At 41.8% G+C, this 26,670-nt stretch overlaps 7 protein-coding genes across 7 annotated transcripts in view; 2 read left to right on the forward strand and 5 right to left on the reverse strand.

Moving 5' to 3' along the window:
* Positions 1-1,320: 1,320 nt before the first annotated feature.
* Positions 1,321-2,083, reverse strand: GCK72_014207 (uncharacterized protein; the record flags this gene model as incomplete). Its single annotated transcript, XM_053730182.1, has 2 exons — positions 1,321-1,650; positions 1,697-2,083. 2 exons carry the CDS (start codon positions 2,081-2,083, stop codon positions 1,321-1,323), a joined length of 717 nt encoding a protein of 238 aa, XP_053584954.1.
* GCK72_014208 (uncharacterized protein) lies at positions 1,366-3,273 on the forward strand (the record flags this gene model as incomplete). The annotated part of the gene is made up of 4 exons (XM_003100653.2): positions 1,366-1,641; positions 1,688-2,092; positions 2,139-2,802; positions 3,008-3,273. 4 exons carry the CDS (start codon positions 1,366-1,368, stop codon positions 3,271-3,273), a joined length of 1,611 nt encoding a protein of 536 aa, XP_003100701.2.
* Positions 3,274-5,600: 2,327 nt separating this feature from the next.
* Positions 5,601-7,043, reverse strand: GCK72_014209 (uncharacterized protein; the record flags this gene model as incomplete). Its single annotated transcript, XM_003087602.2, has 3 exons — positions 5,601-5,843; positions 5,941-6,783; positions 6,891-7,043. The coding sequence occupies 3 exons, from the start codon at positions 7,041-7,043 to the stop codon at positions 5,601-5,603; spliced, it is 1,239 nt and encodes a 412-aa protein (XP_003087650.2).
* A 423-nt stretch (positions 7,044-7,466) lies between these two features.
* On the reverse strand, positions 7,467-8,723 carry GCK72_014210 (uncharacterized protein; the record flags this gene model as incomplete). Its single annotated transcript, XM_003100654.2, has 4 exons — positions 7,467-7,692; positions 7,740-8,179; positions 8,225-8,466; positions 8,513-8,723. The coding sequence occupies 4 exons, from the start codon at positions 8,721-8,723 to the stop codon at positions 7,467-7,469; spliced, it is 1,119 nt and encodes a 372-aa protein (XP_003100702.1).
* Positions 8,724-11,926: 3,203 nt separating this feature from the next.
* GCK72_014211 (uncharacterized protein) lies at positions 11,927-13,581 on the forward strand (the record flags this gene model as incomplete). Its single annotated transcript, XM_003100732.2, has 5 exons — positions 11,927-12,017; positions 12,062-12,414; positions 12,458-12,951; positions 12,997-13,212; positions 13,260-13,581. 5 exons carry the CDS (start codon positions 11,927-11,929, stop codon positions 13,579-13,581), a joined length of 1,476 nt encoding a protein of 491 aa, XP_003100780.2.
* GCK72_014212 (uncharacterized protein) lies at positions 13,345-13,642 on the reverse strand (the record flags this gene model as incomplete). The annotated part of the gene is made up of 2 exons (XM_053730183.1): positions 13,345-13,521; positions 13,583-13,642. 2 exons carry the CDS (start codon positions 13,640-13,642, stop codon positions 13,345-13,347), a joined length of 237 nt encoding a protein of 78 aa, XP_053584955.1.
* Positions 13,643-14,764: 1,122 nt separating this feature from the next.
* Positions 14,765-26,670, reverse strand: part of GCK72_014213 (uncharacterized protein) — a gene marked incomplete at both ends in the record, with an annotated part of 31,251 nt that continues 19,345 nt past the window's right edge. Inside the window, 5 exons of the mRNA XM_053730184.1 lie at positions 14,765-14,860; positions 14,910-15,007; positions 15,055-15,307; positions 15,355-16,968; positions 17,026-26,636. Of these exons, the coding sequence (XP_053584956.1) occupies positions 14,765-14,860; positions 14,910-15,007; positions 15,055-15,307; positions 15,355-16,968; positions 17,026-26,636 (11,672 nt within the window). The remainder of the gene's footprint in view (positions 14,861-14,909; positions 15,008-15,054; positions 15,308-15,354; positions 16,969-17,025; positions 26,637-26,670) is intronic.

A 26,670-nucleotide genomic window follows, 5' to 3' on the forward strand; every position in this document is an offset into this window, starting at 1 on the left:
TTTTTGCTTCTTTATTTTATCGCTTTTTTCTATTTGTATAAGAGTTTTACTGCGAGAGTGATTACATCATTTTCAAAGTATAGAAAACACATTATCAGTAGCAAAGATGCCAGTTTAATGTTTTTTCCAGGCATGACGAATATTATATAAATTCACAAAGATAGTTTCCATATTATTTTTAAAATCCTCACAAAGTTCACTGCAGTTACTTATGAAGTGAGAGAACGATAAAATAAAAAAGCAAAAAAGAAGAAAAGGAAGGTCAGCGCCGAACCATGGCCTTACTTCCCCCTACACCGAACACTACCACTGAACCACTCGTACGTTGAAAACAGGTGAACACGTTGGCGTTCACTATTCGCCGATTTGGAGTTTCGTGTGAAAAACCTTAACCATATGAAAAGTTTGAGAGCTCATAACTCGGCTCACAGACACATTTAGCAGATTTTGACTGCAGAAATGGAATATGCGTAGTCGAATGTACCTATGTCCAAATTTATAGGTCGTTTGAAAGTGGCGTCTCCAAAGACTTCCCTTGTGAGTTGAATGAAAGTGTAAACTGAAACTTTGGAAACGAGATTAAAAATGATCAAATAAATCAGTTTTAATAACGGTGGAAATAAGAAAACATTGGAGATCCATAATATGAATTTAGGCACCTTGCGTGAATGTATTCGTTGAATGAGATTTTTGATGTGAAAAAAACGAAACGAAGCGCACTTGTGTTTTTCTCAGATGTCGTCGTCCGACCTTTTTCTTTTGTTTCGTTGCTATGCAGATTGTCAAAATCTCTCACTTCAACAGCACACTTTCTTCGACACGGGCGAAGATCAATGACACACTCGTCGCCCTCTTCTTTTCGTCTTCAATGGGCGGAGCTTCTTTTTATTTTTTTTCTCGCCGCCCCGGTTGTCTCTTCTTCTCTATTTCTATTTGCCACTCACCCACTCCCTGAAATGTTATCTTTTCTTGCAGTTTCGTCAGTCTCGCCCTTTGCTGATGGTTGCGCGTAGTTCTGTAAACAGTATTGTGTTGGCTCCCTCGGTTTGCAATGCTGCGCCCGCGTCCCCGGGCCTAGCTTCTCGTGGCCTAGAAACTTTTTGCATAAACGCGGGCGACACGTAAATTTTAGGAGACTCAGCTTGGGGTTTTTTCCTGTTTTGATGCTCAACAAATTTTTGGAAATTCAACTTCAAGTTTTATTAAACTAGAAAAAATTCCGAGTAGCTTTTCCTGTTGTTTGAAGTAAATATTTATTAGTTTATGCAAGTCTTGATTCCATTTTCTGAAACCGAATTCCGCTCTATTCTTTTCATAACATTACGTGATTTTCTTCAAAATATAATTTTCATAAAATTTCAGGTAATGTTGAGCACGCTCGCCAGAGGCGCCCGTTCGGTCGCTGTCCGAAACTATTCGGCCGCTACTCTCGATGCTCACTCCCAAGTACTCGACGATCAGAAGCCGATGGAGGAGCAAGTCAACCCATCTTTCTACAAGATGGTTGACTTCTACTTCGACAAGGGAGCAGAGGTCATCGCCCCAAAACTTGTTGAAGAGCTCAAGTCCAACTCTTTGAGCCAGAAGGATAAGAAGAACCTCGTCACTGGAATCCTCGGAGCAATCAAGCCAGTCAACAAGGTACTTATTCTAAACAATTTGTTCAAAAGTAGTTTAATTTCTTCAGGTCCTTTACATCACTTTCCCAATCCGTCGTGATAACGGAGAGTTCGAGGTTGTCGAGGCCTGGCGTTCTCAGCATTCTGAGCACAGAACACCAACCAAGGGAGGAATCCGTTATTCCCTTGACGTGTGCGAAGATGAAGTGAAGGCTCTGTCTGCTCTCATGACATACAAGTGCGCTGTTGTTGACGTTCCATTCGGAGGAGCCAAGGGAGGAGTCAAGATTGATCCTAAACAATACACCGACTACGAGATCGAAAAGATCACTCGTCGTATCGCTATCGAATTCGCTAAGAAGGGATTCCTCGGCCCCGGAGTTGATGTGCCAGCACCAGATATGGGAACCGGAGAACGTGAGATGGGATGGATCGCCGATACATACGCTCAGACCATCGGACATTTGGATAGAGTTAGTGCCATAACATTGAAATAAAATTAATAATTTTCTTTATCAGGATGCCTCCGCATGCATCACCGGAAAGCCAATTGTGAGTGGTGGAATTCACGGACGTGTCTCTGCTACCGGACGTGGAGTCTGGAAGGGACTCGAAGTCTTCACCAACGATGCAGATTACATGAAGATGGTCGGACTTAACACCGGACTCGCTGGAAAGACCGCTATTATCCAAGGATTCGGAAACGTCGGACTCCACACTCACAGATACCTTCACCGCGCTGGATCCAAGGTTATTGGAATTCAAGAGTACGACTGCGCTGTCTACAACCCAGATGGTATCCACCCGAAAGAACTTGAAGACTGGAGAGACGCCAATGGAACTATCAAAAATTTCCCAGGAGCCAAGAACTTCGATCCATTCACTGATCTCATGTACGAGAAGTGCGATATCTTCGTTCCAGCTGCTTGCGAGAAGTCTATCCACAAGGAGAATGCTCATCGTATTCAAGCCAAGATCATTGCTGAGGCTGCCAACGGACCAACAACTCCAGCTGCCGACAAGATTCTTCTTGCTCGTGGAGACTGCCTTATCATTCCAGACATGTACGTCAACTCTGGTGGAGTCACTGTTTCATACTTCGAGTGGTTGAAGAACCTTAACCATGTCTCTTACGGACGTCTCACCTTCAAGTACGATGAGGAGGCCAACAAGATGCTTTTGGGTCAGTTTTTATACTTTTTTCGCAACACTTTACGCAGCTTGCAAGGAGTGGGAGTCCCGCTAAAAGTTTGAGCGCGTTCTTACAATGTGAGAGTGAGTGAATGGAAAACATATCTTCAATTTTACGAGAGCGAAGATCTTGATGAGATTTTGTCCTAATTATCAGGCACAAAACTAAACGGGAAAACTAAATGCTTGTATTTCAGCTTCGGTCCAAGAATCCCTCTCCAAGGCTATCGGAAAGGAAGCTCCAGTTGAGCCAAACGCTGCTTTCGCCGCCAAGATTGCCGGAGCTTCAGAGAAGGACATCGTACACTCTGGACTTGAATACACCATGCAACGTTCCGGAGAAGCCATTATCCGCACTGCCCACAAATACAACCTTGGACTTGATATCCGTACCGCGGCTTACGCCAACTCCATCGAGAAGGTCTACAACACCTACAGAACCGCTGGATTCACCTTCACATAATTATTTTCTCCCCACTCATCTCATGGCTCTTGTATTCTCTTTTCTGACATCAAATGGCTCCAAGCCAGGTTCTAGTAGTTTGGTGTTACCCCTTTAGTGCCTTCTCAATAGTTTTTTATCCGAAACTAGCTAGATTCACTAGAGTCGAGCTCTAATCTTCTTTTCCTGGTTCGTTCTCACTTTAGTTTTGTTTTAATATTTTATTAGTTCCCCACCCTTTTTGCATCCACAATCATAATTTTTTCACAGTTGTTTGTTGGTTCGGGACGGTTTCGAGACGGAGACCATTCATTAAAAAAAATTCAAAAAATAATAAAAACAAGTTTATAGAGTGTTTACGTTCTTCATAAATACCGAATAAGACTCTGAAATGTTTTCGAAACCTAGAATATCACTCCAACAATTGATTGTGAGTTTCAAGTGCATCGTTTTTCCTTTCCTAGTTATCGAAGTCGGGTGTTTTTATCATCCGACTCGATCGGAAAATGCAACATTTTCACTGAACGAATTTGATGCTTGACCATTCTCTTATCATTTGATCTTAACCAGCGGAATCGTTAGACTGATGTAATTCTTGGAGGCATCGAAACGGAGAGAAGAGAAGAAGATTGTTTGTAATGATCGTTTGAACATAATTAATCGGATCAAAAAAAAAGAATTGATAAAAGATGATAGAAGAGGGATTCCCCCATTTCGGTACAAACTGCAGCGAAATAACTCGGGAAAAGAAACATTTTAAAATTTGCACCGGGTTGATAGAACTGAGAAGACTCATTCGATTCAAGGGCTGTTTCCATGCTTCTGGATCTATGAAGAAAACGAATTCTGGATCTATGAACCCTACGAAGTTCAGATGTTAATTTTGATAAAGAATAAGTTTAAAGCCCGGACACTAAGGGTTCCGAACCTTTTCTTCCTTTTAGTTGGCAAAGTGTTCGAAACTTAGCCTGCATAACAGGTATGCTTTCAAACGTTAACTTGCATCATATTGAATACATCTACAACTTTTCGAGAAGGTCGTCATCATCTGACGAGACTTCGTCACTTTTTCCATCATCTCCAAAATGCTTCGTTCCTTTTTCTCTCATTTCAACGACACTGCACCGCAAGCAAAAAAGCGTTGGTTGATGGTCTGATCTTCTTTTTTTCTTTTTTTCATCTCACTGTCTCACTCGTTAGAGAACCACGTGGGTGAGAGTCGCAGACAATTTTGCGGAAAACGATGTCATGGCGCGACGAAAAGAAAACTCTCATCGTTTCTCGCTTTTGCACGTACCAACACGTAGAGGACAAAGAAAATGTGTATAGGGTGGGGTGACTTCACAAGTCAGATGATGACAGAAATGGGGGGGATTCCCCCGTTTTGAATCATGAGATGTTGCTTTAATGTCTAGATTTTAGTTGAGGTCATAAGGCACGTGGCTCCAGAACTCTAGATAAGCGGAAGTTGTCAATTGAAAAAAATAACAAGAAGTCTTCGCAATTGGAAAAAAGGCTATCTCAAAAACTTTCAAGCAAGTGTTTGCTTTCCGAGAAACTTATAAAAACCGCATCCCCCCAGAACCATATATTTGAGTTTACTCCATAATTTAAGCACTCTCAAACATGGATTAAAATCAAATTCGGATCTTTCTGAACCTATACCAAACATCTTCATTCTAGTAAACATGAAAAGGATCCGGTTTTCTGTCCTTCCTATTCAAGTATACCTAAAATAGCCAGTTAATACATCTCCTTGTCAGAAACAATAGCGACGCTATCGTAAGTGTTTCAACGAAATTCAGAAATATGTGGAGGACAACCTTGTCTTATTTATGTCTCTGACTACAAATAGTTTCGTTTCTGTATACTATTTGCCCCTTTCTTTTCGTACTGTTGCACAGAAGCATCCACTTCCTTTCTCTCTGCTCCCACATACGAATCTCCAGTGAAACAAACACGTGGCGATAATGGAGAGAGAAGTGAAAAGAGTTCAAACAATCAAAGTAAGAGGAGAGATGAGCGGATGTGCTCAGGAGAGAGCCTCTAGGTGCCCAATAGGTTTACACAAACTCGAATCGAGCATTGACGAAACAGCACGAAATTTTCTGTAGGAGAGTAGAAAAGACTGGGGAGCGTATTGAGTTCGTACTTTCGATCTGTACAAAAAATCGCGCGAGCGTCTAGCGATAATGGAGAAGGCACTTGTATAAGGTGTTTGAAATAAATCATTATTTTCCAGGAAACATTGTTCCGGAATAGGAGAAGAGACAATAAAATATTATTCAACAACAATAGGGAAACACAACAATGTATACGAAAATATGAATAACAACAGAATCAAAAAATCAAAAATCAAGTTTGTAGCCCATATGATTAACAGCATCTCGAACCCATTGTGGAACTTCTCGGATCTTCAGAGAATCTTGTTTGGATGGCTCTTCTGATTGAATCGGTCCGTAATAGTCATGAATAAACTGTTTCAGAAACAGCTCTACCGAGTTCGATTGAATTGCTTGACGGACGTCCCGCATCAAATCCAATTGATGCTTAATATTGTGAACAGATACTAGATGGCATCCTACTGTCTCCTGAAACAAACTCATCTTATCGTTAACTTCATGGCAGTGATATCGAAACGTATGGAAAATATCTTGTTAGAGTTCTTTATTACTTTTGTGAACTCACCTTTCCAACAATAGAATGAAGATACGCTCGACTGTAGTTTTTACATGTACTACATTCACATTTGTCATCAATCGGCAGGAAATCTTCTTTATATCTTTTCTGATTCAATTGCATTAATCCTCCTCTTCGAACCATTGCAGTTCCGAATCTAGCAGTTCTCGTCGGATAGACACAATCGAACATGTCAGCTCCAAGTAGAGAACAAATTACTAGGTCTACTGGAAATCCTACACCCATAACATATCGAGGTAGATGAGGTGGTAAAGCAGCACAACAAGCAGCAACGACTCTCCAGAAATGATCTTTCTCTTCTCCTCCAGAGAGACCTCCAATAGCAATTCCAACTTTAGCGCGTTTTGCCATTTCTTCAGCACACTCTTTCCGTAATTCGAGATTAAGACCTCCTTGTAGAATAGGAAACATTGCTTGATCATCTCTTGTGTGTGCCACTTTACATCTGTCGAGCCATCGAATACTTCTATGCATAGCTTCTTTGACGATGTCACCGGTTGTTAAAACATGGATAACGTGATCTAACTGCATCATAATATCTGCTCCAAGTGCTTGTTGAATTTCAATAGATTTCTCAGGAGGTAAAGCCATCATTTCTCCGGTGTGAGGACTTTCAAAGTTTACTCCATTTTCGTCAACAGTCATCAATTTGCTTAGTGAGACCATTTGAAAACCTCCAGAATCAGTGAGAATCGATCTGTCCCAATTCATCATTTTATGAAGTCCTCCCGCAGCTTTGACTCGCTCATGACCTGGGCGATGACCGAGATGATACGTGTTGCAAAGTAGAATTCTGCAGTCCATAGCTACTAGTTGTTCCGGAACAACTCCCTGCAAGAAATTACGGATGAGTTATATATATATATATATATATATATGATACTGTATTTATGACTTTTATCTATGATCTTATAATTACATTTTTATAATGACTTTACCTTCATTGTTCCTTGAGTTCCAACAGGCATGAAAACTGGAGTTTCGACGATAGAATGTGGCAGATGAAGATTTCCACGTCGAGCGAACCCAGCTCTTGCGAGGATGTCATATTTCATATCCGCCTGGCACGTCGGAAGCGGTTCCGGTGTCATAGGTGCTGCCTTGAATTATGTCTCATCAATAGGCGGTGATTGATCAAATACTTTTTGGTAGGAATCAAATACCTCCATTTTGGGGTTGGAAAATTTATGTTCTATAATAACATTCATTAAATTCGTTTGTTTACATTATTTTTACAGTCTAGAAGTACCTAACTATAAGCAAAAACAGTTTAATAATGGGTGGATCGGTTACTGCTGTCATTCGAGCAAGAAAATGGGAACATTGGTTTTTATGTTACAGGGAATTTTCAAAAGCAGATGGCAACAAACTCTGACTGGGGGAAAAGAGTAAATGCACGGGGAAAGTTTAATTTCTCTGACTATTTCATTATGAGTGAAGAGTGACGGGTCAATGTCTGAAATGGCAAAGTAGCAATACAATTATTAGACCTCTACAGGCAAGAGATTAAGAATTTATTCGGAGGTGGCAGCTGGAATTGGAACACCGCCGGTTTCATCGATATTCAGAGCTGATATTGGGTCGCAAACTTCGAGGATAGCCCGACCTTCCACTTCAGACATCGACAATTGCTTCAAAACAGCCGATGCCTGATCGACTGGATAAACTCTGTAATCTGGTGCATCGATTTGTCCTCCAGCAATCAAGTTGACAAGATTTTTGAGTTGTTCAATGCTTCCTCTGTAAACAATAAAAGGAACATCTCAAGGTTTGCCATCTATTCTAACCTAGTGACACCCATAATTGCAAGTCTGTTTTTGGCAACATGTTTTATTGGAAGTTGAACATCGAGCCCTGATAGACCTCCGACGAACAAAACACCTCCTTCGGCGAGACATTTCAATGAACGAGTAACAGTTCTAGGAGAAGTCACAAAGTCGAAGACAACATTGACACCTGTGCGAGCAACATCCTTTGTTCTCATGATAAGATACTCCTCAAACTCCGAATCATCCCAATGGACAACAAAGTCTGCTCCATTTCTTTCAGCAAGAGATAGACGTTCTTCTTTCGCGTCTGCAACCATAAGGCGAATCTTCTTATCATTGTTGATGGCAAGGAAATGTTTAGCGAGCTTGAGAAGCCAAAGACCAAGTCCTCCAGCACCGACGATCAGAATGTTGCAGAAGCCTTTTGATTGCGAAAATGCTTCAACAATCGGTCTAGCCTGAATTAAAAATAAAATAAAACTTTAAACGAGATATATACATACCTGGAGAACAGCAGACAGTGCCCACGTAGCACCGGCTGGGAGAATTGAGGCCACGTGCATTGAAAGAGTTTCCGGAATTTTCACAAGAAAATGGAGAGTTGGAACAGCAACGTAGTCAGCATATCCATGACTGCACATTTCATCAGTTGGCCAAACAATAACCTTGTCTCCAATATTCAAGTCGTAATCCCGTGGAGTACATTCTGAGCCGAAAGATTCGACGATACCAGAAACTTCGTATCCTGAAAGTTATTTGAATGTGAAAAAAACAATTTAAAATTTAAAAACCTGGAAACAAGCTAGTGTCCTTGATTCCGTTTGTAATTCTCGCCTGCTTTGTGTTGGACACTTCCCGGTCAGTAAGACATACTCCAGCATAGCAAACTTTGACACGTGCACCCTTCGGTGGAACGTCCGGAATAGGCTCCTCGTCAAAAAACTTCACTTCTCTGAGATCTTTTGGCGATCCCAACGAAATTCTTCGGTTAGTTGCGGGCATTCTCTGAAACTAGCCCATCAATGGGGGAACGTATTAAAAATGAATAATGTTCAACGGATACAAAGGAGTCAAAGGAGATGATTATATTTTCGAAGAAAAAGCATATCAATAGAGGAGAACAGATCACGTGTTTGTTTCAAAGAGACGGTTATAATGGAAGGAATCAATATAATCAATAGTGTAAACATGCGAAACGAAAAATATAGTGTTTTCAGTTTGTTTGATAGTGGATGTTTCATTTATTTGTGATGTCTCTCTGGTTTCAAAAATAAAACGTGCCGAAAACAAACTTCGATTGAAAAAAAAACGAAAAGTGCGCTAACTCACGAAAGTCAGGTCAGTTGTCCGGCTGGCGCACTCCGAATAAAAAATTGGCGGTAGTTTAAAATTTATTTTTTCAGGGACAATAAGATTCGAAGGAAATTGCTAAAACTTTCATAAATTATCAAAACTTTCACAAAGGAAATTATGCAACTTCTTCACTTAAAGAAACAAGCCTGCCACCAAGTACGAAGTTTAGAAAAATGAAAATAGAAAGTAAGGATGCCGAGGGAGAGACGTAGGAGACGCAGAGAGCTCCAGATGAAAAGAAGATGCTTCATAATCGTTCTTCATGTGATTTTCACGTGCATGAAAACGGATTTCATCATGGCTTCCGGAGAGAAAAGTATGAGATAATAACTATTGAGAATGTTACTAATAAAACAGTGGGATCTCGAGGCAGGATCCACACATGGGATCTCAGATATGAGAGAGGTCTTTGGTAACTTTAATTTGAGTGATTCGAGTAAGAGGAGATGTTGGATAATATACAATAATCTGTCACTTTTGTTCATTTCACAACATACAAAGACACTGAAAAGAAAATCGCAGAGTTTTTTTCCAAGATATCCGCTATAAATAATACAGACAAGGTTTTGAGAGCCATTGGACATCAAAGGACTCCTCTAGAAACTGTGCCTCACGAACGTACGGTCTTTCAGTTAGTCTCATTTATCTGAGATCTGAGATAAATGTGACTGGATTGAAGGAGAACAATGATCTCAGAGTATGTTAGACTGCATATTCATGTTAAGTTTCATGTGTTTCGTGCGACATAGTTTCTTCCTTGTGCGAACGCAATTCACTCCAAAATACAGAAAATTTTCCAGAACTCTTAACTGAGTCGACCTAGACACGGCCTCCTGCAGAGGCCCTCTCAAAGTACTGTGCGCAGTGCATTGAGAGGACCTCCGCTAGAGGCCGTGCCTAGATGGTTAACTAAAAAATGTACCAGCAGAAAAAATACAACAAAAAACAGATGAAAAGTCGTTCTGTTTGTGGAATACTTGGTTTACTCTGGATGAACACGTCTAGAAATAAATTCTCTATTTTTACAGTAATGTTCAAAATTTCTTGGCTTACTGTATTTTTAATGCAGACATCAACTGGGATTCCATACGCAAGGGCCACACTTAAATATTTAAAAATTGTTTCTCAGATTTTCGGTTTCAAAAGAAATTTGACAAACGAGGATGGTCCGTAAAATTCTAATGAGACGCGATTCAAGAATTCATTTAATCGGATGATACATTTTTCAATATCGAGATGTGAGAAAAGATATCTTTCAATTTTTAGGTATTCATACAATGTTTTCAGAATCTATATTTATATATTTGCTAGCAAAAACAATTGCTCGTTTCCTCTTCGAAGCTCTTCCTTCTGTTTTCCCAACGGCAGATTATTTTATTTATTGATTACGGTCGGTTCAAAGGCGCATTCATTAATACTATGCGGTCTTACAGCGATTGTTAATTTCGCGGTAAAAAATAGCGAAAACGATTTCCTCGTAATAATTTTTCGTCCATTTCGACTCACAACTCGTGATTTTTCACTCTTTTTTTCAATTTTATCATATTCTTCGCCGATTTGTTGCTAATCAGAGATTCAATTGTTCACATATCCTTCCGATCATAATTCCGCATCATGAAATCAGGTTATTTGCATGAAATTACAACACGAGGGGGTTTCCCCAAATGCGTAATGTTGATTTTGAAAAAAAAGGTTGAATAAGTTAGTTCACGTCAGTACAAAGCTGAGCGGCATTACCAGTGAGTAGCCTCCTTCACAGAGCCTTACACGAATTTTGACTATAAACCTTGGCACCTAGGCTCTAACTGTATCTACATAGTGATACAACGCTGAGAATTCCATCGAGATCAAATATGCAAATTCTCTCATTTTCTAAATTCCTCACTGTCAGTCTCCCGCTTTGCGTAGTCGCACTACACAATCAGCCCATCGTCTCCTCATGATACCGCAAGCGCTTATAAAGAGAGGTATTCCCCCGTTTATCACACTGTTCTTTTAAGACACTTTAGAATTTGCGAGACGGTTCAGCTAACCGAAAAACAAATATTGTCTACCGTCTACCTCTTTCAATTTGTTTGAGCAGTGATTTTCTAAGATTATCGAGTGACTATGGGTCATTCTATATTTTTAGTACACATTCTTTTTGGGATTAAAACTCGACTGTTTTCTTTGAAACTACTAATATTGCATCAGATTTGGTGTATAACCGATCTCATTCGTCGTCAAACACTGACACCATATCTGGGTTTTGAATTATTATGATTGCAATTGAAAGTCAATATTTCTCTGCCCAATCTGTGTCAATCGTTTCATTATTCGGGATAGTTCCCGAACCAACCACATCCACTCCGTACAATCTGAGTGCGTTTGTCCCTACGTGTATATTACAAGACAATATGCAAATATTCGCCGACATCATCGTAATCATCTTTTCCTTGTCTTGTCTTCGTTTGTCCGCGCGTTGTAGACACCTCGTGGGTAGGCGGGTCACCCGCCTGCCCATTGTCATCGGACCATCACATTCAGTGCGCATTCTATTACGAACACCTATTCCTCGTTTTATATTTATTTTATCAGTCTAGACTGTCTCAGTTCTTTTATGAATCATCTAAACTGTTACTCTTGTAAATTAGAAATAGTACTTTTTCAGAGCCCCTTCTTCCCACACGGTCGCTCGACTCTCAAACGGAACAAACCGAAAGTACACGGCAGAAGAAAAGTCCACGTTAGAGGCAGTGTTTGTGGCGTGGCCCAAACAAAAATCTGCCGAAGACCCATCTAAACTCACTGGAGCCACAATTTCATAGATTAACTACCCCGCGACCTTTCTCTATTCTCTCAGTGCTTTCGGAATGACTTCCGATCCATCTCTCCTCTCATGGAATGGCGTCCGCCTGTTTCTCATTTGCTCACTTCTTACTGCCATGACTAACTTCCCATCAGGTGTGTTTAACGTTTCCCGAGAATCTCGTACATATTTCTTTCAGGATTTTCTCATACATCTGTCAACACTGCTGTCCACAAACTCAACGAATATCTGAATAACTCATTCACCGAGAGATATCGACCACTCGATCATGAAGAAGTGTCACTCCTCAAGTCTGGAATCAACTCGGCTTGGTATCTCTTCCAAGTCATTGGTGCTATGTGCAGTCCATTCCTTTGTGATAACTATGGCCGAAAAGTAGCATTCGCTATTTCGATCGCTTTCATGACCTTCGCCGGAGCTATGCAGATGCTCGCTAGCTTCACACCGTACTCCGAAGTTTTGATTGCTGGTCGACTGATTGCTGCTGTTTTCTCTCCACTGAGTGATGCAGCTTTGATTCTCTATCTCCAGGTTTATATAACCTCTCATTTCTTCTGAAAATCTTTTTTTTCAGGAAATTTCACCAGCATCTCTTCGTGGAACGATGTCATCGTTGTATTCAACTGGCTATGCAACGATGTGCTTACTTGGCATGTTGCTTGGTCATGAGGGACTTTTGGGACATTCGCTCTCCGTGCTTTTGTTTGTGCCGGTTATTCCTGGAATCTTGTCAACTGCCTTTATTCTTTGGATGCCTGATACACCAAAGTTCCTAATGCTTGTTAAGAAGGACAAAGTTGCTGCATTGAAATCGCTTCGATTCTTCCAAGGATATCTTCCTGATCAAACGCTTCTTATCGATTCGATGGAGCAACATCAAAAAGAAGAATCAGCTGGAAACAATAACGAGAAAAAAGAGGAATCTTCAACATCGGTGATGCATATTCTCAGAACATCTCACCTTCGTAAAGCAATGATGTTGTCTGTGGCTGCTGCAATTCTCACGCTTCCATTCTATCCTATTCTTCAGAACAGCACTTTCTTCTTCACTGATATGGGTGTCGACACGTAAGAGAGCATAATTGAAGTTGGTATTTAAAAATACTCTTTCAGGAAAACTTCCCAGATGGCTTCTAGTTTGATGATGGTTGTTCTAACTGTCTCGTCAATTTGTTCAACTATGATCATCGACAAAGTTCCACGGAGAGTTCTTCTTCTGTCCTGCGGCTCCTGCACAGTCATCTTTTTGACGATCTTTGCTGTGGCAGAGCAAATGCATCAGCAGTCAATGGCAATGGGAGCATGTTTTGGATTTGTTATGGCCTATGGGTGAGCTATAAGGATATCAAAAAGTGTTTTTAGTATATTTTTTTCAGAGTTGGAGTTGGTCCTGTAATCTGGTCCATTCCACCGGAGCTGTCACCACTAGCCGATAGATCCATGATGTTCTGTTTTGTTTACTCAATTCACAGCTGTCTCGTCGTTGTCACAAACTTCTCGACAATCCCATTGTTCATGAGCATCGGCGCATTTTCGTTCGTGGTTCTTTTCGCCATTCCATCGGCACTTGCGTTGGTCTACTTGCTGATTTGCCTTCCAGAGACAAGTGGACGTGAGATCCACGTAATCATCAACGAACTGAAAGGATTTGTAGAAAATAAGGAGCCAAAAGCTAATATTATTTCTTCGATTGCCTAACTTTTTCATTCCCATTGATATTCATCCTTGAGCACTTGAGAACGGTCGCGGGGTAGACCATGTTTTTTTTCTTCATGTATTTTTTGATGTATTTTGTTTACCTTCAAATATCCCTGTCTCCTCTGTCCAACAGACGTTCATATACTATGTCCCACAGCATGTCTTTCAAATTCACAGTCACATTTGCTGGTATCACTTCTCAGACAACTATTTTATGTATTCATACTCTCACAGATTGCTTTAATACAGGATTTTATTCTTTTATATTTATTAGTTGAAACAACACTTCAATTTCAGAGAAAATAGAGCAATTTAAAAAGAAACACCTTTGACTGACTAAAGAAGATTTACATTTTTAGAGAAGACGAATAATTTCAATAAGCTTCGCATTCTTCGATTTTCTAGAAGATCCAAGAACTCCAGTCATTATTCGAAACAGTTACAATGGAAAGAATTTAAAACATACATGAGGATATGTGAAGACTACCGAACTAAACTATCAAATAAAATACTTATTAAAATATAGAAATTGGTAGAATCAAATGAATTTGTCCCGAATTCAAAAGTCATCTACTGCGAGAAAGGAAAAATTGATACCTAAAGAGAGAGAGAAAAAGGAAAGATACAATCAGAAAATCAGGGTCCCTACTGAAAAACTGAAAGCAATCGAATAAAAAAAGAGAAATCATGGATGAATGAGAAAATAAAAATGAGATCCACTTTCAGAAACAAGCGTCCCATTTCTTGAATCTTGAGTGGAAACATAGGAAAAATCATGGAAGAAAATAGGAAAGTTTCGAATTTTGACTGGAATAATTGGATATTTTGGAAGAAGATATGGGAAATTATTGAAGTTTTTCAAAAAATTACAATGAAAGCAGTTTTGAATTAGAAAATATCATCAAAATCTTCAAGAAAATTGATTACAATTAAAAGAAAAGAAAGAAAGCATTGTTCTGATAGGAAAGCCGGGATTTTTACTTGATAAAACAGCGGGATGAAGAAGACAAAAAACACGAATATCAGATGGCGAAAGAAGTTTGGCGAAACGAGAGAAAAGTAGAGAAAAGGAAGGAGATGAATTAAGTTTAAAGGAAGAATCAGTATAGGCGGCTAGATGTCACGACTACAGAAAATAGATACAAATATGGATTGAATGGAAAAGAAAAACAGGAAAAAAGATTTAAATCAAGAGAAGAGCGGCCGCATATTTAGCAATTGCTTTCTTCTCTTTTACCACTTTGGCTACATAAATGCCATCGTCGTCCTGTTCAACTTCCTGGAAAATGAAAATGATGAGAAATGGAATGATAACATGTTACTCATACCTTAATGTCTAGTTTGAAGGTGTTTCCGGATTTGACAGATTTTACCCGTTCGTTCTTTTCAATCTTTTCCGATCCACGGAACCACTGTACTGTTAGACCTGAAAGAAATATCACTTGTGCACTATTCAAATGTCTCAAATCGTACCTTCGACGTTTTCAAATTCAATTGAGAAAGCAGTGGAACCACCGAGAGGAGCAGAAACAGATGATGGTAGTCTGGTGACTGGTGGATCTGCTTTTTCTCCAACAACAACCAAAGAAGCAACAGAAACCAAGTTAGTTCCTTTCGATCGAACTTCGAGTTGATAATGTCCGGCATCAGATGCTTCAGCTGAGTTTACAGTCAGGGAAAGTGTGTCTCCGTTTTGACTGATACTGGTGTTATCTCCATCAGTCAGCTGAAAGAAAAACTAGTTTAATTGAATCAAGTATTGAAATAACATACCTCTTGTCCATTTCTCATCCATAAAACTTCTTCAGGTGATCCTTCAACTCTAGCTTCGAATGTCACTGATCCTCCAGTTGGAACGATTTCTCCTCCCAAATGTTTCAAAACACGAAGATGACTTTCAGCCTTTTCTACATGACCATTCACAAGTGGTTGATCTCCTTTCACATTCAATGTTGCTCTCGTTTGTTCTTGTCCAGCTGAATTCGAGGCACGGCATAGATATTGTCCTTCGTCTGACTTCTTGACGTCACTGATTCTTAATGTGACTTTTCCACCAACAAACGATGAACGATAACGAGAATCAGAATCCGAAATTCTTTCTCCATTATGAAGCCATTCAACGAGTGGTTCTGGTTGTCCGGTCACTTCAGATGTGAATTCTGCGGATCCTCCGACTTCAGTTTCAGCATCAGAGAGTTGAAGAGTAAACGATGGAATCTCATTTGTGATCTTTGTTTTGAGGTCATCAGCAGCTGATCTGACATCTGGTGAGACGTCACGAATCAGTGATCGTCTTCTCATATCAGCATACGAATGTGATCTTTCTACATCAGTTCCAGCTGACAACGTATCGTAAGCTCTTCTCGGTCTGAATGAAGAAACACGTGGAATTGGTTCTCCTCCCTTTGTTTGAACTGTCAATACACATTCAGTAACATCCATTCCAAGATCATTTGTGGCTGTCACTGTGTATGTTCCAGCGTCATCAACACGTGCATTGAAGATTTCCAGAGAGCAGACTCCACTTCTGAAGGATACTTGTACTCGGTCTTCATCAACTGGATGTCCATCTTTCATCCATTCAACAGTTGGATTTGGGTTTCCTTGTAGAGAACATGTCAGTTTGCATTGATGATTCTTCTGGATCAAACGGTTTCTCAGGTGGAAAGTGAACTTCGGAGCGGATCTTCTCTCCTTGAATTCTTCAACCTTTGGTGGTGTTGGGGCTCTCTTCATTGGTTCCAATGGTTCGAATTTGAGTGGTTCAGAGTGTCGAGTCACATTCAAAAATACGATTTCTTCCTTTGTTCCGTACGAATTCTTTGCTCTGACAGTGTATTCTCCCTTATCATCTCCTTTCACTCTGTTGATTGTCAATCCATAATCGTTTCCATTATATCTCTTCATGTATTTCACACTTTGTTTCAATTCTCTATCATCCTTGTGCCAAGTGACAACTGGAGGAGATGAAGCAATCACTCTGCAATAGAAGTTGGCAGATTGTCCTTCAGCAACTTCAGTTCCGTATGGTTTCACAATGAATCTTGGTTGGGCTTCAGATCGATCCCAGAAGGCGTCACGAATCGAGTATTCCTGAGGTCTGTGCTTTCTCAGCGAAGAATAGTTTGAAATTCTTCCGAGTGGTGGAAGTGGTTCTGGCCAAGCGTCGTATTTCGATTTGATTGAATCACGAATTTTCGTGTATCTGCTACTTGGAATTTGAGAATCACGTCCTGGAACATTTCCTGGTGAGAGCCATGGATGCTCCAATGCTTGATGAATTGTCATTCTGGTGTTTGGATCAGCGAGAAGAAGCTTTCGAATGAAATCTTTTCCATCGTCCGAGATGTTTGAGAAGGCAGAATCATCCATATTCCAGTCACAGCTCTGAAAATTTTTCGAAATTTTTGGGAATGTGCAAAAAGAAGAAAGAAAATAGCTCACCTTAACATTCCTCAATGTATCATCATCGTTCTCTCCTCCGAATGGCGAGAGACCGGAAAGAAGAATATAAGAAAGAACTCCAACACTCCACATATCGGTATAATAACCGACTGGCTTGCCCTCGGCAACTTCTGGAGCAGCGAATTCAGCAGTTCCTGTGGTGACTTTCACTGATTGTTTTGGATCGAGATGGGCGGTTAATCCGAAGTCGATCAGTTTCAACTCGTTGCTTCTCTTCGTTGTGAACATAATGTTTTCTGGTTTCAAATCCAAGTGAACATAGTTGTTTTCATGCATATGACAGAGTGCTTTGCATACTTGTCTCATATATTCAACAGCTTCATCTTCACTCATCTTGTTATGTTCATCAGCAACCTTCTCAAAGAGCTCTCCTCCACTCATGAATTCATAGATCATAACCATTTCGTTATCATCTTCGAATGCATCATGAAGGTTCACAAGTTTTGGATGTCTCAAAACTGACATGGTTTGAATTTCCTTTCTGACTGTTTCTTTATCGGCTTCATGTGGAGTCATCACGAATTTCGCAGCAAAGTTGTTGCCTGTTGCTCTTTCAGTGACTCTGTGAACGACACCAAACGCTCCGGTTCCAAGTTCTTCGTGAATGTCGTAGTGATCGAGGACATGATCGTGCTTGATTTCAACTGGTTGTGGATAATATTGCTTCCAGATATCGAACACATAGTTATCGTAATTGGAAGAGACAGCTCCCTTTCCTCGTACAATCTTTCCTTGTTCATCAACATCGTAAGCACGTCTTCTCTTTCTTTCGTCTCCTGGGATGGTAACTGGAGCAGTTGGCTCACATGGTTTGGATGCTCCATGCTTGTTCTCAGCGGTTATTCTGAATTCGTATTGTTTTCCACCACGAAGTCCTTCAACAGTCGTGTAGGTGTATCGACTCTTGGCGCACGGAGCCCATGATCCTCCCATGACTTCTCTCTTCTCAATTGTGTAGTTGGTAACTAGTGATCCTCCATCTAGTGCTGGTGGTTTCCATGAAAGAATGACAGCTTCATCAAGGATATTCTCAATTATTGGGAATCTTGGTGGTTCTGGAACATCAGCAACAGTGACATTTACAATTCCAGAATCAGATCCAACGGAATTCTCAACAACAACACGATACTCTCCATAGTCTTCACGACTGGCATTCGAGATTCTCAACGTGGCAAACTTGTCGTCAGTGGTGATACTGTACTTGCTGTTATTCTCAATCTTCTCACCGTCCTTTGACCATTTTGCTTCTCCTTGTGGATAGGCCTTGTATGGGATCTTCAATTCGATTGTTTCTCCCTTCTGAGCCTCATACCCTCCATGATATTTTGGTGGAATGAAGACACGTGGCTTCGTCTTGATACGCAAATTGGCTCTGGTACTGCGAGTTCCTGATGAGTTGGTAGCACGGCAAGTGTATTCATCGGCATCATCAGAAGTCAAATCATTGATGATAAGAACTTGTTTGTCTCCCTTATTAATAAGAGTGTACTTGCTGGTATCCACAAGTTCCTTACATCCCTTGAACCATCTGTATTCTGGTCTTGGAGATCCACTGATGGTGCATTCGAATGTGACACATCTTCCGACTTCCTCATTCAAATCACTCAATGGACTGACAATCTTCGGTCCTTCTCCTGCTCCAGAAGCCTTGAACAGTGTCTGATCAAGTTCTGTTGGATCGGAAAGACCGGCGTCATTGGCAGCAAATACTCGGTATCTGTATTTTCTTCCGTCGATGAGATTTGGAACATTGTAGGTGTTTTGTGGAGATGGATTCTGATTGCATCTGAACCATTCATCGTGTCCTTCTTCTTGTTTCTCAATAATGTATCCACGAAGACGACCGCCTCCATCGGATGATGGTCGTTGCCATGAAAGTGTGACATAGTCTCCTCCGACTTGAATAATTTCCAAATTGAGTGGAGAAGTTGGTGGATCGAATGGAAGACGAGCAACAATTGGGTGTTCACTGACAAGTGGAGCACCAATTCCGTTCTCATTCTGAGCAGAAACTCTGAATTCGTACTCGTGATTTTCGAACAATCCGGTAACAATGTAGTTCATATCCTTGACGTTTGATGATACAGTAACCCATTCATCCTTTGACAAATCTCTCTTCTCAATGACATAACTGGTGATCTTCGATCCTCCATCGGTGACTGGTGGTCTCCACGAAAGAGTGGCAGTACTTGGTCCGACATTGCTGATGTGAAGTGGACCTTGTGGTGCTTCTGGTAATCCAGTGACATTGAGCCAGAATCCAGTTGTGGCTTCTCCGGAATCATTGGATACGGTGTACTCGTAACGTCCGGCTTCTCTAACAGACAGTGCTGGGATGGTAATCAGGATATGATCGTCGAATTCAACAGTTCTGATTGTCGGATGATCCATGTCAATCTCTTCTTTGTTCAACACCAAACTGTGACGGAATGGTGCAGTTCCAGAGAAATAAATCTTGAGACGAACAAGATCTCCGTTTGGAAGAATTGTGTTTGGAACGTCCTTCTCGATGACTGGCGGAGCTTGAACAGTGAGTTTAGCAGTTGCAGTGTCACTTCCATATGAATTGAACACTTCAACTGTGTATTCTCCTGCATCAATATCCCAAACTTCTTTGATGGTGAACTTGTAGACTCCATCACTCGCTTCGAATCTGTATCTGCTGCTCTCTGGAAGTTCTCTTCCATTTCTGAGCCATCTTGCTGTTGGCTCTGGTCTTCCGACAGCTTCACAAACGAACACAGCTCTTCTGTTGTATGGTTGAGCAGTGTCTTCTGGTTTGACAACAATTTGTGGACGAGATCCTCCGGATTCTTGGATCTTAATTGGTCCGGATGGAAGAGATGGAATTCCTTTTCCGGCTGCATTAATGGCAACGACACGGAATTCGTAATCATTGAACTCCTTGAGTTTGTCAACAGTGAATTCTGGTTCTCTCACGTTGTAATCACTGACAACAGCCCACAGAGTGCTTCCATATTCACGCATCTCAACATTGTATCCAGTGATTTTCGATCCTCCGTCTTCAAGTGGTGGCATCCAGGTGATAGTACAATGGTTGCGTCCAATCGACTTGGCTCCGACTTGAATTGGTGGTCCTGGTGGTCCGTATCTCGATTTGAGTTGACATCTCTCTGATGGTGGTGATGGTTTCGAGAAGCCAGCAGCATTCTTTGCAATGATTCTGAATTCGAATTCTCCATTTTGACGAAGTCCAGTGACACGAGCGTGACAATGCTCAGCAAGATCCATCTTGGCATTGATCCATCTTCCAGAAGATGTATCTCTGTATTGAACTTGATATCCAATAATCTTCGATCCTCCGTCTCTTGGTGGATCCCATTCAAGTTCTGCCCAAGTTGAGTCCTTGTCACGAACAGTTGGAGCCTCTGGTTGATTTGGCACATCGAATTGATACTTGGCGACAACAACTTCAGAAAGTTCACATGGTTCTGAAACTCCGTATTGGGTCTCAGCACGAACACGGAAACGGTATCTGTTGTCCTTAAGGAGTCCTCCAACAGTGTAATTCAAATTACGAACAAATGAAGAAACTTTCTCCCATTTTCCATCGGAATGGCGAAGATCAAGCTTCTCAACAATGTAGTTGGTGATTGGAGATCCTCCGTCGGAAGAAGGTGGCATCCAATAGAGAGTACAGCAATCCGGTGCGATGTCTTCCACTCTGATGTGTTGTGGTGGTGCTGGTTTATCAACAACCTTAAGACGAATGCTAGCAGAATCACTTCCTTGACTATTCTCAAGTTCAACAAAGTAGAGTCCTCCATCAGTTAATTCTGACTTTTCGATGGTCAACGTAGCCAAGAAGTCACTGTATTCAACCTTGATTCTTGGATCAGTTGGACTGATCTTGTTCTCTCCCTTCGAGAAAGTCACCTTTGGAGCAGGTGAAGCAGCGAATGGAACGAGAATCTTTGCACGGTCTCCAGCATAAGCCAACACATCTCTGGTGAGCATTCCCATGTTGATCTTCGGTCTTGTTGGGGCACTATCGGCAGTGATAGGAACTGAGTTAGCACTGTATTCTCCTTGTCCAGCAGCATTGTAAGCAGCAACTCTGAACTCGTAAGTCTTCTTTGGAGTAAGCCCAGTGACACGATGTTTTGTGTCAAGGATGTTTCCGAATGCAGCCTTCGTCCATTCAGTGGTTCCAGCTTCTCTCTTCTCGATGACGTATCCTTGAATTGGAGCTCCTCCATCAGAAGTGGGTCTAGTCCATTGAAGAGTAATTGCTTCTTCCGAAGTTTCAACTGCTTCTGGTTGTCCTGGTGCACCTGGAGTATCGAATGGATTCTTAGCAACAATAGCATCATCAGTCTCCAATGGTTCTCCAACTCCATATTGATTCTCAGCGCGAACACGGAATTCATATGGAGTGTTTGCATCAAGATTTCGAACACGAAGAGTGGTTCCAACTGGATGTCCAACTGTAACCCAATCACCTCCTGGAGTTCTCTTCTCAACGACGTAGTTAGTGATTTCATCTCCTCCATTATCCTTTGGTGGTCTCCATGAAAGAGTCATTGCATCAGATTGAATGTCAGTTGCACGGATTGGTCCAGTTGGTTTGCCTGGAGCATCAAGAACGAATACATTGAGTTTGCAAGTGTCTTTTCCATATTTGTTAGTGGCTGAAATCTTGTATGGACCAGCATCAGATCTCTTTGATCCAGTTGTTGTAATGACGATTTCTCCAGGATTGACATCAACAACAGTTCTCTCGTTCTCAAAGATTGGAGAGTTTCCATTAAACAAATCAATAATTGGTTTTGGATTTCCTCCAGCGTATGGAATACGGATTTGGATTGTCTCTCCGGCACGAACAGTAATATCCTTGAGATTTGTGATATCAAAGATTGGACGACCTGGTTGTTCTTCAATAAGTACCAAATCAGAAGGCTTTGATGGCTCTCCTTCTCCCGCACTATTGACAGCAATAACACGGAATTCGTATTCTTCTTTCTCTCCGAGATTCTTGACTTCAAATGCAGTTTCACGAACTGGTTTGTCGTTACATCTTGTCCAGTCGTTGTCTCCCAACTTCTTCTTCTCAATGATATATCCATCAATTGGAGCACCTCCATCTCTCAATGGTCTGTTCCACGTGAGTTCGGCTGAGTTCTTTGTGATCTTTCCAACTCTTGGAGCATCTGGTGGACCTGGTTTCTCGACGTATGGGCGGCAGGTAACTGGTTCTGATCCGTTACTTGGTTCTCCTTGTCCAGCAGCATTCACGGCACGAACACGGAATTGATATGTCTCATTTTCATGAAGTCCTGGTACAATACATTCAGTTCCCTTGACCATTGGCATCTTGACTGGAGCCCAATCACCTCCTCCTCTCTTTTCGAATCGTTCAACAACATATCCAATGATTGGAGAGCCTCCGTCGTCTCTTGGTGGATTCCATGCCAATGAAACTTGATTTGTGTCGTATCCAGTGATATCTGGAGTGCTTGGAGCACCTGGTGGATCGAATGGATCCTTGATGACAACTGGTACTCCTTGGCAATAGTCAGAAAGACCGACAGCGTTCTCAGCACGGATTCTGAATCGGTATTGTTGACCATGCTCAAGTCCACGAACAGTGTAAGAAGTTCCCGAAATGAGTCCTGGAACCTTATCCCAAATTTGAGATCCGACTTCTTGGTACTCAATCTTGTATCCAGCGATTTCAGAACCTCCGTCATCTTTCGGAGCATCCCAATTGAGAGTGCAAGTGTGTCTGCTGATAGCCGGATAAGTGATGTTCTCTGGTGGTCCTGGCTTGCCAATGACAGTAATTTTAATGTTAGCTTCAGCCTCTCCATATGGATTCACAGCCTTAATCTTAACTGGTCCGGAATCAGATTTTCTTGTCGCTGGAATGACCAATTTGGTTTGAGAATCAGTTGTTTCGACTCCAGCCAATGGTTTTCCGTCCTTTGTCCATGAGATATCTGGTTGTGGAGATGCAGTGTATGGAATTGTTATGACCAATGGTTCTCCTGCTTTCACTCGGAATTCCTTTCCGTCCAAATCCAAATCGAACTTTGGTGCCTCGTGCATTGGTTTAGCAGTTGCAGCAGCAGATGGATCAGATGGTTGACCTGGACCAGCCTTGTTGACAGCGACAACTCGGTATTCGTAGGTGTGACCCTTTTGAACACGAGTATCCGAGAAGGCATTTCCTTGAACTGGAGAAGTATTGACCTTAATCCATCTTCCAGTCTTTGTATCCTTTCTCTCAACATCATAATGATCGATTGGAGATCCTCCGTTGTCTCTTGGTGGATCCCATTTGATGTCAATGTGATCATTATCAGTGTCAACGATGTCTGGTCTTCCTGGTTTTCCTGGTGTTCCGAATGGATCCTTGGCAAGAACTGGCTCATCGGTATTCAGAGAATCAGATCGTCCAAATGCATTCTCAGCCATAACACGGAATTCGTATTCATGTCCCTCGGTGAGTTTTGGAACTGTGATGGACGTTCCAGTGACGAAAGCGGAAACTGGAACCCAGGTGTTGGTGCGGGTATCTCTCTTTTCAACAACATAATTGCTGATTTCAGCACCTCCATCGTCCTTTGGTGGTTTCCAATTGAGAACACAACTGTCTTTGGTAACATCGGATACTTCAAGTGGTCCAGTTGGTGGAGATGGTTTATCTTGAACAATAACTTCGAAGATTCCTTCGTCTTCTCCCAATTCGTTCTTCACTTTCAGTTTGTAGTTTCCACTGTCAGATCTCTTAGCAGATGGGAAGAAGATGGAAGTGACGTTAGTCTTGGCATCAACTATGAGTTCTGGTGCAAGTGCTGCTCCAGAATCTCCGACAGTCCAGGTGGCAGTTGGATCTGGGGCACCGACGAAATCAACTTCCAAGTTGTGAGTGAATCCAGCCTTGATCTTGATCTTTCTGATGGCAGTCAAGATCTTTGGTTTCAAGTAACGAGCCTTGGTGATCTGTGGATCAGTTGGTTCTGATGGATCTGATGGTCCTGCGGCGTTCACAGCAATTACGCGGAACTCGTATTCAACTCCTGGCTTGAGATTGTCTGCGCTGAATGTTGTTCCAGCAGTCTTTCCAGCTTCAGTCCAGAGAGCACTTCCCTTCTCCTTCTTCTCAACAATGTATCCAGTGACTGGAGCTCCTCCATTATTGGATGTTGGGTTCCACTTAATATCAATTCTATCTTTATCCCAATCAGTGACTTCTGGTTTGTCGACTGGAGCAGGTACATCGAATTGATTCTTTGCAATGATTGGCTCCTCAGCTTCCAATGGCTTTGATTCTCCTTGAAGATTGACTGCCTTCACACGGAAAGCATATTCCTTTCCGGGAGTCAACTTGTTAACCTTTGCAGTGCAGTCTGGGAATGTTCCAACTTCTTGCCATGTTCCTCGAGATGTATCCATCTTCTCAACAACGTAATGAAGAATATCAGTTCCTCCGTTATCAGTTGGTGGTTTCCAGTTCAATGTACATCCCTCCTTATGGATTTCATCAATCTTGAGTGGTCCTTCTGGTGTTCCTGGCACATCGAGAACTGTGACATTGCATTGAGCAGTATCTTTTCCATGTTCGTTCTCAACAATGATCTTGTAGACTCCAGTATCCCCACGAACAGCGGAGAAGACGTGAATAGCAGAAGATGTTGGAGTATTCGTGACATCAGCACGTGCTCCAGCTTCAACTGTTTTGTCATTGGCCTTCCATGTGGCAACTGGAGCTGGTTCTCCTTCGAATGTAATATCAAGTTTGATGGGTGTTCCAGCCTTGATACGGAGATCCAAAAGACCAGCAAGGTTGAGTTTAGGTGCCATTCTTCTTGGTTTGGCAACAACGTTTCCTGTTGGATCAGATGGTTTTCCTGGTCCAGCCTTGTTGACAGCTTTCACACGGAATTGATATGTCTCTCCCGGCGTCAAGTTGTCAGCAGTAGCCTTCGTTGTTTTTCCATCAACACGAGCACACTCGACCCAGTCTCCAAATTTGTCCTTCTTCTCAACAATGTAGGCGTCGATAGGAGCACCTCCATCGTTTGCTGGTGGTTTCCATTCGAGATCAACATGATCCTTATCCCAATCAACTGGAGTAACATCTGTTGGTGCATCTGGTTCATCGAATGGATTCTTTGCAACAATAGCATGATCAGAAGTAAGTGGAGCAGATGTTCCTTGACGATTCACTGCCTTGACACGGAATTTGTATTCGTGTCCTTCTGATAATTTGTTAACTTTAAGAGAAGTATCAGAAGTCTCTCCACATGGAACCCATCGTCCTCCGTCTTCTTGTTTTTCAACGAGATAGTTAGTGATTGGAGATCCTCCATCATCCAATGGCTCATCCCATTTGAGTACGACACTCTCTTTGGTGATATCCTTGTGACGAAGTGGTCCTTCTGGTGCACCAGGAATATCAAGAATGTTGACATCTACTTCATGTTCATCCTTTCCACTCTCGTTGGTGGCCACGATCTTGTACTTTCCACTGTCAGCACGAGCGGTTCCCTTGGTTGTCAACTTGGTGTTGTTGTCAGTGTTGTTGTCGATATGGGTTTTTCCTCCAGATGGTAATGGAGATCCATTCAAGAACCATTCGATCTTTGGAGCAGGTTCTCCTTCAACATTCACATCGAAGTTCAGAGTTTGACCAGCCTTGATTCTTTGAGCAATAAACATATCTCTGTTGATCTTTGGAGCAAGATGACGTGGCTTAGCAATCATTGTTCTACTTGGATCAGATGGTGTTGATTCTCCAGCCTTGTTCAATGCCTTCACACGGAATTGGTAGGTTTGTCCTGGTTTCAATCCATCAACCGTAGCAGTGAGCTCTCCGGCTCCAACCTTGACAGCTGGAACCCAATCACCAGATGGAGTTCTCATCTCAACAAGATATCCTTCGATTGGAGCACCTCCATCATCAGCTGGTGGAGTCCACTTGAGATCTGCGTGGTCCTTATCCCAGTCGACAATTTCTGGAGTTCCTGGTTTGTCAGCACGATCGAATGGATCCTTGGCAATGATAGCTTCACGAGCCTCCAATGGATCAGAATCTCCGTGACGATTGACGGCTTTCACACGGAATTTGTATTCATGTCCTTGAACGAGATCATCAACGTGGAAGTTGGTATCCTTGCTTTCACCACAAGCAGTCCATCTGCCTGTAGCAGCGTCTTGCTTCTCAATGACGTAGTGACTGATCTCTGCTCCTCCATCATCTTCTGGTTCTTTCCATGCAAGATCACAACCATCCTTGACAATGTTAGTGATATCAAGTGGTCCACGTGGGCTAGATGGATGATCAAGAACAGTAACCTTCACTTCGGCAGTATCAGTTCCATTCTCATTTTCAGCCTTGATGATGTAAGTTCCAGTGTCTGAACGAAGAGCTCTCTTCACATGGAACTTGGTTCTTCCATCTTCATTCGCCAACTTCATGCGATCATCAGATTCAACTGGCGTTCCTTCGAAGGTCCATGTGATTGTTGGAGTTGGTTCTCCACTGACTGGAATGTTCAATGAAAAGTCTTGACCTGCCTTCACCTTGATTTCTTGGATGGAGTTACGATCGATGACTGGCGGAACTGAAAAAAATTAATTATAGATTTAAAGGAAAAT

This window comes from Caenorhabditis remanei, chromosome IV (assembly GCF_010183535.1).
Source record: "Caenorhabditis remanei strain PX506 chromosome IV, whole genome shotgun sequence".
Lineage (NCBI taxonomy): Eukaryota > Metazoa > Nematoda > Chromadorea > Rhabditida > Rhabditidae > Caenorhabditis > Caenorhabditis remanei.